Consider the following 11,531-nt stretch of genomic DNA (forward strand, 5'->3'; position numbering starts at 1 on the left):
CTTCTTGGTCCTCCCGTGCGTTTCTAGACAGAGCTCCGCGGTAATCGGTCACATACGAACACGACGTCACCACCCATGATTCTTTCTCTCTCATCGTGCTCAAATTATTCGTTTCCGCTTAGGCGTAGGGGCGAACGGACGGCAGCTGGATCGCTCGCACCGGCACCGATGGAGCTAGCAGCTTGCTTTGCCAAAATTAGCGCGAGGGGTCAACGAGAGCCAGCCCGGGAGGGGGGCCATTCCCCCACCCCCACCCCCACCCGCCGGTTGGGCAGAGGGAGGCAGCGAGCGAGCGAGGGAGGGAACCACGGCGCGGGGGTGATCGTGGGGTGGGGGGAGCCTGATGGGGTCGTGGCGCAAGGCCTACGGCGCCCTCAAGGACTCCACCAGGGTCGGCCTCGCCAAGGTCCACAGCGACTTCAAGGTCAGCCACCAACCAACGCATGGATGGGTCACTCCTTGTGTGCGATTAATTTCTCTTTTCGATGTGCATTTCCTACCATAATCGATGTGTGATTCACAAGGCTAGCTTTGCTTGGGTTTGTCAGGATTTGGATATTGCCATTGTCAAGGCGACCAACCACGTAGAATGCCCTCCCAAGGAGCGCCACGTCAGAAGTGAGCAATCGATCCGCTCTTTCATCGCCTAGAAAATTTAGGACGGTTTCTCTCGATAATTCAACCCGGAGCCCTCACATGTGAACAGTACCTTGATTTAAAATAGAAAAAAGTTCAAACAATTCTAAAAAAAATTGTGGTGCAAGATGCTCCTGTGCGTGAATTCCGTGCAAAATTTTGTGAAGCTTGGACATTCGAGAAGCTCGTGGCAAAAAAGATAAAATCAGGCATGAACAATGCGATTTCCAAAAATTTCTCAAACATCTGAAATTTGCCTTTTTTCACGAGCTTCACGAATGTCCAAACTTCATAAAATTTTACACGGAGTTAACGCGCAGGATCATCTTGCACCACAAAAAAATTGATTTTTTTTTAAATTTTTAAATCACGGTACTGTTCATGCCTGGGCTCATCTGAGCCCGGGCACCAAATCGCCACTCTCCGGTTTCTCTTCCTTTTTTGCCAGGCTCATCAGGTTCATCTTGTAAGCTTGTCATTTTGTCTCGCATTGTTGCAAAAATATTCTTGGCATCTTGTAAGTGCCATTTCGTCTCGCATTGTTGCAGAAATATTCTTGGCAACCTCGATGACCTGCCCTCGCGCCGATGTCGCCTACTGCATATACGCCTTGTCCAGAAGGCTGTCCAAGACAAAGAATTGGACAGTGCGTGTCCTTCCTCGTGGCCTCCTATCAATTTCCTCATCTTCCATTCTCATGGTCTAGGTTAGAAAGTAAACCATGTTTCGAGCCTTCTTTTCAGCACATTAACTACTGCATTGTTCATGCCATCTTATTGTAGGTTGCCTTGAAGACGTTGATAGTGATACACAGGCTTCTGCGAGAAGGCGATCCTACTTTCAAGGAGGAGTTCCTGGCCCACTCACACAAAAGAAACCTTTTGCACATGGCGAATTTCAAGGATGGCTCGAGCCCATTAGGTTGGTCCCTTGCAATGCCTCCTTTTCCTCCCAGGAACAGGGAAAAAGATGTGAAACATCCTTGCATCAATGAGGCAAGATACCCCAAGGCAATGGCATTTCCCGATTCATAATCGGTAGAAATGGCACCTCAAATGATTCACCTTGTTCTTGATCTTGGCAGCTTGGGATTGCTCCGCGTGGGTTCGCACCTACGCGCTCTTCCTGGAGGAGCGGCTCGAGTGCTTTAGGAATCTAAAATACGACATCGAAACCGAGCGTCTGATGAGATCTCCCCAGCATTCTGCCAAGGTAGGGACTATGTCTTTTCAGCAATCGTGGCGGCGAAGTTTTGTTTGTTTGCCTTGTGCGGATGGGAAGGTTGTGATCCTGAGAAATGCAGGCACATAGTAGAACCAGGACGATGCCTTGGCTTGATCTTATGGAGCATTTGCCTTCATTGCAGCAGCTGCTCTTCAGGCTTATGGGCTGTCAGGTCAGATCACTGCCTTGTTACGCTACTGGCTCTAAGAACTGTTTACTAGCTGAATTCATGTTTTCACCTTTGCAGCCTGAAGGTTTAGCATGCTCAAACTACCTCATTCAATATGCATTAGCCTTGGTAAACCACAAGCCTTTTTTTTACTACAAAGGTTGTCGTTTGCATTTTGCGAGGTAATATTTGTTCTAGGAAATCTTATGGCCGTGTGTTGCATGCGACAGGCTTTGGAGGAGAGCTTTAAAACATATTGCGCAATCAATGATAGAATCATCAACCTTGTTGATATGGTAAAGTGATTTTTCATGACATTGTCATACATGACTTATATTTGTTAATACCTCTAAAGTATAACCACAGATTTCCGGATCTCATTGGTATGATCCAGTTCTTCGAGAGGCCGAGGTATGATGCTATCAAGGCTATTGCAGTCTATAAAAGAGCTAGCATGCAGGTCTGTCATCTTATTTATGCCAAATTTGTACTCTGTTATGGCTTTGAATTCTAGCTTAGAATTTTTGTCTAATCCGCAGGCAGAAAACCTTGCTGATTTTTACGAATTCTGCAAGGATCTTGAGCTTGACACGACATTCCAGTTTCCTACTCTCAGACAGGTCGGTTCCTCATCATCCTTCTGCACATCTCTTCACCTTGGTCTTGAACAATGGAAGGGTGAATGACTAACTTCTTCATCTCATGATCATGGTGTTCTAATGTGCTTTTCATCGCGCGATGTTCTACAGCCACCCCCATCATTTCTTGCAGCCATGGAGGAGTACATCAGAGAAGTGCCACGTCCCACAATCAGGAGACTGGTGAGTGCAGACCTGTTCTACAAGTAAGTGCAAGTGCCACAGCAGTTCTTTTGTAACACTCTGTTTGGTAACTCTTCCTGTTGCCAAAACAGGACAGCGAGGAGAGGAAGCTACTAACCTACAGCCAGGAAGCTCCAAAAGAACCTAAAAAGCCGGTGGAAGAGGAGCAAGAAGAGCCTGCACAGCCTGAACAAGAACCAGAGCCTGAGCCTGAGCCTGAGCCTGAACAACAACTGCCCGCAATGGAAACCACTGGAGATTTACTCGTATTCTTCTCCATAAGCTATTTTTCTGGTCCATTTCGGTTCATCTCCTCTGAATCTCACTACTGTCCTTTCCTGCTTGCATGCTTCATGCAGAACCTGGATGAGGAGGTGAATCCCTTTGTCGTGGATCTTGATGAACACAACGCGCTTGCACTCGCTATTGTGGCACCAGGTACAGAAGGAGATCGCCATATATACCTCTCCTGTCAAGCTCTCTCAAATAGCATCATACAGTAATATACAAGCATGGTTGCCGAAACATTGAGCTCTAATGTCTAATTAACTTACCTGCATTGTTGCTCCCAAATGTTCTTCGAGAAAGTGTCATCGGATGTTTTTTTTGGTCTCTGCTTGTAGGAGATGGAAGCAAAGCATCAACTTGTCAAGATTTGTTTTCTGGCAGCACATCTGGGTGGGAGCTGGCCCTCGTCACTGCTCCAAGCCGCTACACCAGCCAACCAATTGAGACCAAATTGGTCAGCATAGTACCGTTGCTAATTAGCTAGTTCCTGTTAGCCCAATTAATAGTCAGAACTCAGAAGACATTGCCCATGGCTGTAAAATTCAAACTGATGACACTTGCACATTTTCCATCTGATTAACAGGCTGGGGGATTTGACATAATGCTACTCGACAGCCTCTACGAAGACGGGGCGAGGAGGCAGCAGATCGCCAGCGTGGCCTACAACGGCAGCCTTGGACAAGCCAACAATCCCTTCGAAACGAACGACCCTTTCGCCATGTCCAACAGCTTTGCGCCCCCTTCCAACATCCAGCTGGCAATGGTGACCCAGCAGCAGCAATACTTCCAGGCTCAACAACATCAGCAGCAATACTACTACCAGCCTCAGCTCCAATACTACCAGCCCCAGCTGCAGCAGCAGCATCAGCAGCAGTATTTCCAGGCTCAGCAGCATCAGCACCAGTATTTCCAGCAGCAGCCCCAGTATTGTGTGCATCCGGCCGGAACTTACAATCTGTTTGGTGACCCTTTCACTGACCTTGTAACTCTGGCTGCTCCTTCAAAACAAGGCGATTTAAGTTTGCTCTGAATTGCCCGGCCCTGTTTCTGATCTCAGTCAATATAGATGGGTACTCCCATTCTCAGTAGAGCAACCAGCACAAATTGAATTCTTCTGTTGAGTTAAGATGATGTACAGTTGTACACTGCTGACCTTTGCAATATCCACATTTGGAGCAAACATGACAAGTACAACTGCATTTTTTATACTAAAAACTACTCCCTCTGTCCCATAATGTAAGACGTTTTTTGATACTAGTGTAGTGTCAAAAAACGTCTTACATTATGGGATGGAGGGAGTACTTTGAATACTGAAAAAAAATGCTACAGGTAAGAAATTGCACAAATGACATACTAACTCGCCATAAGCCTAAACTACTGCGTATGTGTATCTGGAAAACAAAGAGATTAGAAATATAAACATGTCAGCAAAACTGAGCAAGCTAGACTATAAGGCTGCTCTCATTTCATAATCTGTGTCCAAAAAGGATGGGTATAGTAACAGCTGAACTGGACAAAACTCCTGTTTCTCAAGAGATGGGAGCTAGGAAACTAGGAAAGCGAAAGTTAGAAATACAGGAATGAGAAAAAAAGATGAAATGGACAGCTAACAGAAACATGCACAAGGCACAGTGGATTACAATGAGGGCAGTGTCCATATACTAAATAGATATAACATCAGCCCTACCTAGGGTCCCAGAATGACAGTGTGTCGTTATAGTTGCTACAGCAACGACATGTCTCTGGCCCTGGATCTCTGTTAAGAAGCTAAGTATCAATTGCAAAATTTACATAAAAGAAAAAATCCTAGGGGAATCCTAGGCCAATGGCAAAGAATCGTGTAGAATTCAAGCAGATGTGTAACTGGGAAATAGCTTCAGTAGATTGTTGACAGCATCTGGGTAAAATTTTCTTGCAAAAAGGAAGCACGGTCTCTTTCTTCCGTTCAATATACATGGGGTCGATGTCACAGTTCTCTGCAATATAGATAAAGAAATATGTAAAATCATTCACATCAATGCTACAACACGACTATTTGCATCTAGAAATTTTGCTGAACTATTGGAATGGAATTCTTCAGAATGACTGCTGATGACACGAACACAATATCTTAATGTCCATTGGATAGCGGTCTGGTAATAGGATTAGTGAGGCATAAGGGAAACGTGTAATCTTATTACCAACTGGTTGTGCTAGTCTTTTGTACTCTTGTATGACTTGTATGCATGCTGAAACTATGCAACAATAGATGGCTGCTTGCATCAACCGATGCAGAGGCCAGGGGTTTCCCCTCCTTTTCGGAAAAAATACATCCATAAATAGTAATCACATGCAAGGTATGTTTTAGTTAGATTCCTAGTACATGAATGCAAAAATTCAAAACGAAAAATATCTTCAGGCATTCAAAGGCAAGTACTAGATCACAACAATCAACTAATTATCACCAAGTCCTAGTAACAGAAAAATCATATATTGTGATTGGGCGATAAGTAGGAATAGTTATGCTTACAGTCTCATCACTTGCAATGTGCACAATCTCATTGAAATACTGCAGAACATTTAAGTAGTTGAGTCAGTGTATAACATACAGATCATGTTAATTGGCAAAATTAAGATAAAAGCATATACCGTTATGTTTCTTAAGAGTTCATAGGTAATATCAGCAGCTCTATAGGACCTCGGATGCCATTTCCCCTCAGACCAGTCAACATGTGTCACTGAATAATTAGAGATCCCACCAGGATCTACTATCTGAACATTAATGTGGAAGTAAATAAAAAAAGCAAATGGAGAACAGAAAGTTAGATATCTGTTCAAAAGATTTATTACTAACTTTGAACAAGGTTGGCAAATAGTGCTCATCAGCGATACAGTTCCGTCCCACTGTTGGCTGCAAAACACAAAGCAAAAACATTGCTTATCTAAAACCAACTTCCAAAGAACAGTCGCAAGGTGAAACACAAAGCATAGGTTCTGAAAACAGCATGAGAACAATCATGGCACCATGTGATGTGGCTATTTGAGCCTGATTTTATAGCCTGAAATAGAAGGCACCTGTCAGCATGTGATGTGGCTATTTGAGCCTGATTTTATACAGTGCCACACTGCTGAAATAGGAGACACCTGTCTGAAGGTCTGTGAGCATTCGTTTGAAACACTATCCCCCATGATTCCATGTGGTTTTTTCTATGAAGCAATCGAAACAAGGTACTGCGGCAGAAGCCTTCTCCCAATTTCAGATCATTTTCAGTTATACATCTTGAGGTTTAGACCTAAACTAACACCTTAGCATTATTATCAAATGTTATTCTACAAAACCTACTTATTTTCTCGTAGAAAAGGAGCTAGCAGTTATCACTGTATGCATGCAACAAGCAATGACATAACTGGCATCAGAGTGAAACGTACCTTGCAATATAGCTTGAATTTACGGTAGTAGAGGTTGTCTGCCATTATCAGTATAGCATGCCTTCTTGTTATAGCAAACCACTACAGGAAGCACAAAATTATTCAGCAAAGCATGAAGAAATCCAAGTGATTACATATCTGCGATAGGGAGGATAAGGTGCAGTCTGTGCCTTTATCTCCAAATCACCTTGATACACAAGTTAGGATAGTATCAATCTGTTTAGTTTTTTTTTTAAGTTTGTTAGTGCTTAACTTCTCCTTCAGATTCGGCTTAAGCTTTTTCTTTCCCAATTCCTCTATATAAAGAAAGGCTGGCTATGTGATCCTGATCGAGCTATCAGTAAACTTATTAAGAGATTAGTATCCAAGACCTAAGTTACCGCTGTACCTACCGGCATGCCATTGCGGCACCTGTGAAGGCGAAGGTTGTACCCCCTCAACTCAAAACCCACCAGGTCACCACAACTAAATCTAGCACATGAGACCAACTTTCTCTGAAAGTCCAATAATCCTCAGCTATAAAACCATTAAGTGTTACAATCCCTTACCTCTCAACTGGTCAAAACAACCCCCTCTCCCTAAAACATTATAGTTTCGGTTGATGTGACACTACATGTTTCTATGACAGTGATGTGGGCATTGAGACAAACGCCCCCATCATCATTTTCTATTTACTTAGGATTCCACTCTATATAGAGTCGCCTGTTGGGATGCCAGATAAGCCAAGACAACTGATGTGGCTGCTAACATGTCGAGACCCACTCATGAATCTAGCCTAGGGGAAACGACCGAAAGGTGGACAGTTTCAATAGTTGGAGGCTAAGAAAGGAATGGCTGGAGGTGTTTTCTGGACTTCTGGAAGAGTTGATGGTGTAAAATGGACTTGTTCCTTTGTGATACCATATGCATGTTGTGGTACATTTTATAAAACACGGTAGTAGTAGTAAAGCAAAACATGTACCTGCGCACCCTTCCTGAAGTCCCTGTGCTCTATTTCAGGAAACATTTCTATAGAATACCTTCCACTTCCATGAGGACCAGGATCCAGGAAACTGATAGTATGGACAAACAATCAATAGAAGGCTAAAGACATGCATATTTTACTCTGCCATACAAAGTGGGCAGCAAACATATCTCCTTGCTATATTCTTTCGAAAAGGAAGATACAGGTAATGTATTCTAAACTATCCTTTCGACGACGTATGTGCTGTGTTCATTCCTTTGATATAAGAAATACAAGTGATAGTGAGATAAAACGTGCACACTGGAGCATCTGCCATATTCACAACTGTTTCCATGTAAATAGGATGATAAGCGAAATTAGACGAGCGGAGTATAGGTATTGACATCAATACATGAGTTGATATCTTCTAAATAGCACTATGTGTTCTTGGCGCTACGCTACATTTCTGTCTTTTGCGTTTTCTCTTACAGGTATCCAAATATTAGTTAAATTGCTCTTACCTGTCAATGAAGCTAACATTTGTTCCCATCAGATAATTATAGATGTAATCAAATGTATGTAGTGGAATACAGCTGCCATGCAAAGAAAAAGGATATTAACATACTGGAAGAAAATTGACTAAGGAACCCTTTTGCAAGAATTATTCAAAACCTGTCAGAAAGCAAGACGAAAAATTGATTATCAATGTCTAGCAATGCATTTCCTAACAGCCTTTTCTCTGCATCAACCATTGAAACCCTGCCCCATACTACCTGCATTATAAAAAAATTACAATGTTTAGTTTTATAAAGAAAAACATGTAGCTTATAAACTAATAATGTGATGTGTTGTATACAGAAAAATGATAGGAATCACAAATTGCTGTGAAATTCTAGAAGTTGGGAATGGTTCTTTTGCTGCAAAGCAGTATAGTGGTCTTCTTATAAGAGAACCAACCGCGTACAAAACACAGGAAGTTGCAGCCAGACAAAATAGCTCATTTCACATGCATGACCACAAAAGACAGCAAGTTACAGCCAGGCGAAAAACTCATCTCGCATGCATGACTAATCCAGTTGCATTCACATATTCCTATGTCAACTGTAATGAGTTCTACCAATATATCATGTACTCATTTTTTCTATGCATATTGCAATTTTCTATCTCAATGCATTCTATCATCCAATCATCCCCATAACCTCACAATAACATCTGTTATATTTTGGTAGACTAGCTGAATATTTGTGCTTTGCTATGAAAAAACTATACTGATCATGTTAAACCAATGTCAATGAACCAGCCTGCCTTACATCTCAGTTGCATTCTTGTGCTCATCTGAGTTCTGCCAAAACCGGCATCATGCATGGCCTACAGCCTCACACCTTCACAGCCACACCTAGTCATGCTTCTTTACGACCCTTGAAGCTCAACTTTATTTTTCTAGGAAGTGGTTAAATTCGTTTATTAAACGAGCTTAGCAATGTTTCAGTGAGTTGGTTAGTTTTCTTTCTGTTACAAGATTTTTTAGCGATTAAAAAAAGGAGAGAAGGAAGGCGTTGATGAACCACCACAACCTCTCATTTACAGAAAAGATTTTCTAATCTTGCGGAAATTCCATAAGGCACATGAGATAGTCTCAATAGTAGAAACAAATTCCATAAGGCATACAGACGAAGTCTCAATAGTAGAAAAGCATTAATCTTTTATTATATAGAGACATAGTATGGTTTACGGTCAGATTATGAGACTTGGGCATCTTGTAATATGAGCAACATATAGTTATCTCGGCACCCATTTTTGAATGAGCAAACAAGTTATCTTGCATTAGCGTGGTTTAAATAATCACCGAATAATGCTATATAGACAATCAGTCATCATTGTACAGTACCCTTTATCCATGTACTACTGCCCAAATGTAGCCTTACACCCTTGTCCATATTTCTAACTGCGGTATGATCCATATTTGTTATTGTTTTGCCAGTTTTGCATATCGATTAAGAATGTAGGAAAACACGAGCGATGACAAGATTTTCTTCTTTCTCAACAACCACATAAAGTGTTAAATTACGATGATCTTTCTTACTTATTTGAATTCCATTGCCTGATTAGACGTGTGGATTAAGATAAACGGAGAAAAGAAGCATACTAAGTAGTGGTGGAACTTCGTACCTTTTCACTGCGAATTTCTCGGCCCACAAACAAAGGACTAGAATGCACAGGCTTTTCACGAGATGCATGGATATAGATGGAATATCGTCCCTCATGGCCCTGTATACAGAAGTTCAGGCACACCATTTCTCGTTTTAGATTAAGAAAAATGTTTCTACATACAGACATAATATAAACTCTATATATTCGTCTAAAAGGAATATCAGCAGAGAACCTGCAAAAAATTCTCCCACAATTTCTCGAAGGGCAATGAACCAGGTGTCAAGAACATAAATGCAATCTTTGGCTTCTTGGAGACGGGCATAGGCATTGAAAGCAAATCCCTGATAACCACAGACGAAAAAACCTCTTGATCGGTCGGCTCCCGCCGGGTCACAGCAGGGAGCCAATCCTTGAAGGGAGTACAAACACTTGAAGCAAAGAAGTAACAGGTCGAGTAGCGCCGTGGAGGATAGACATAAGCCCCAATCAACGAAACACAAACAATTGACAGTAGCACAATTATCCACATGGGCTTCTTGGCAGTGCGGTGGCGCGGATGTGGCATGGCTGTCATGTCCTTGCTGCCCCGCTGCCACACCCGCGGTACTTTCATCTCCTTGCCATTGCAGAATCAAGAGTAATATATCCGGATTATACCCTCCGCCAACATATACTTCAGAACGCCAAAACTACGTGCCACGTACCAAACAGGGTGAGAACAAAATTATCCCCCCAATGCTGCCACCTTTCTGCAATGCAAGGTTACACAAGATTAATCCATTAACCACATTCATCTACAAGAAACAAAGCAATGGCGATCACTCAAGGGATCTGTCATGTACGAAGGGAATACGGCAAGATGCCACGCAACAACGAAATCGTCCTGAACCTTCTTACATGTTATTCTATGAGATCTACTGCTTTTTCTTACCGTTGCCACTTGTTTCGGCTGTGACAACGAAGTTTGGCATGTAGGCCCCAAATAAACATTTCGAGCTAATGGCATGTCTAGACGATTAGAACAGCAAAGGCACGAGGCGGCGATCTCCCTGTCCAAATCAAATCGCAGGGCATGGTCAAAATAGCCGCTGCTCCCAAAAGTCAACTCGCGGCCAATCCCACGATCCCCACCGAGACCCAGACCGCATTCCCAATCCGAACCCGATCGCCACCTTGACAAAACGCGCAATCCCGCGCCAAATCACGCGCGCCACGCCCAAATCACCTCGCGAAGCCCACCCGCGAACCGGAGCCCCGGCGCCCCAAACAGCACGAGCAACAGCGCCGGAACGCAGCGGCAGGCCGCGCCCGTCTCCGGGGCGCCCCGCTCCCCAATGCTAGGAGGCCGGGCGGGAGCGCGGGGCCGTGGTCGAGACGGTGGGAGGAGGAGGAGGACTTACACGCAAGGCGGAGCGGGAGGAGGGAGCGTCGTGCCCAGGACCAGGAGGCCGGGGCGCGTCTCGTCGCGGGGCGGGATCCGGGGCCCGGCGGCGGCGAGATCGGAGCTAGGGCTGGAGCTGGGCGGTGGCGGAGGTGGTGGGAGGGAGGGGAGACGAGGTGGTGGTGGTGGTGGTGGAAGTGGGCGAGGAAGGGGAGGACGGATTTAAAACAGAAATGGATTAATTAATATGTGGCTCCCTCCCGGCTGTTTATTCGCTTCGGATGTTACCCTTTTCCGGCACCCACTTAAGTGTGGAAACGGGAGGAAGATAAAGTGGCCCTATACACTGCATTGATTAAGAACATCTGCTGTTTCCTAAAATTAGCAGCGTAAAATGTTAACTACCTGCGTCCTTGGTTGAATTCACAATAAATACTCCCTCCTTTTCGATTTATTAAAGCTCACTTTCAGAATCCCTTAGATGGTGAGTGGTGTATTAAATTCCGTATA

The 11,531-nt window shown here is 43.7% G+C and overlaps 2 protein-coding genes across 3 annotated transcripts; one reads left to right on the forward strand and one right to left on the reverse strand.

The window, feature by feature from the left end:
* Positions 1-220: 220 nt before the first annotated feature.
* Positions 221-4,332, forward strand: LOC125517264 (putative clathrin assembly protein At5g57200). 2 transcript variants are annotated; one of them, XM_048682444.2, is made up of 15 exons: positions 329-424; positions 549-618; positions 1,185-1,282; positions 1,419-1,557; positions 1,721-1,848; positions 1,940-2,032; positions 2,108-2,158; positions 2,260-2,325; positions 2,424-2,489; positions 2,569-2,649; positions 2,779-2,850; positions 2,943-3,116; positions 3,210-3,288; positions 3,474-3,592; positions 3,722-4,332. In XM_048682444.2, exons 1-15 carry the CDS (start codon positions 344-346, stop codon positions 4,166-4,168), a joined length of 1,764 nt encoding a protein of 587 aa, XP_048538401.2. In that variant the 5' UTR covers positions 329-343; the 3' UTR covers positions 4,169-4,332. The 2 variants fall into 2 exon arrangements, with proteins under 2 accessions (XP_048538400.2, XP_048538401.2); XM_048682443.2 differs by having other exon boundaries at positions 221-424; positions 2,943-3,288.
* Positions 4,333-4,719: 387 nt separating this feature from the next.
* On the reverse strand, positions 4,720-11,238 carry LOC125517265 (glycosyltransferase BC10). The gene is made up of 11 exons (XM_048682445.2): positions 11,041-11,238; positions 9,873-10,389; positions 9,659-9,757; positions 8,162-8,262; positions 8,011-8,082; positions 7,508-7,598; positions 6,547-6,627; positions 5,972-6,028; positions 5,767-5,889; positions 5,648-5,686; positions 4,720-5,114 (listed from the first exon to the last, which is right to left on the reverse strand). Exons 2-11 carry the CDS (start codon positions 10,251-10,253, stop codon positions 4,986-4,988), a joined length of 1,173 nt encoding a protein of 390 aa, XP_048538402.1. The 5' UTR covers positions 10,254-10,389; positions 11,041-11,238; the 3' UTR covers positions 4,720-4,985.
* Between the last annotated feature and the right edge of the window lie 293 nt (positions 11,239-11,531).

The sequence above is a fragment of the Triticum urartu genome, chromosome 6A (assembly GCF_056163025.1).
Source record: "Triticum urartu cultivar PI428250 chromosome 6A, HENAU_Tu73, whole genome shotgun sequence".
In the NCBI taxonomy this organism is placed as follows: Eukaryota; Viridiplantae; Streptophyta; class Magnoliopsida; order Poales; family Poaceae; genus Triticum; species Triticum urartu.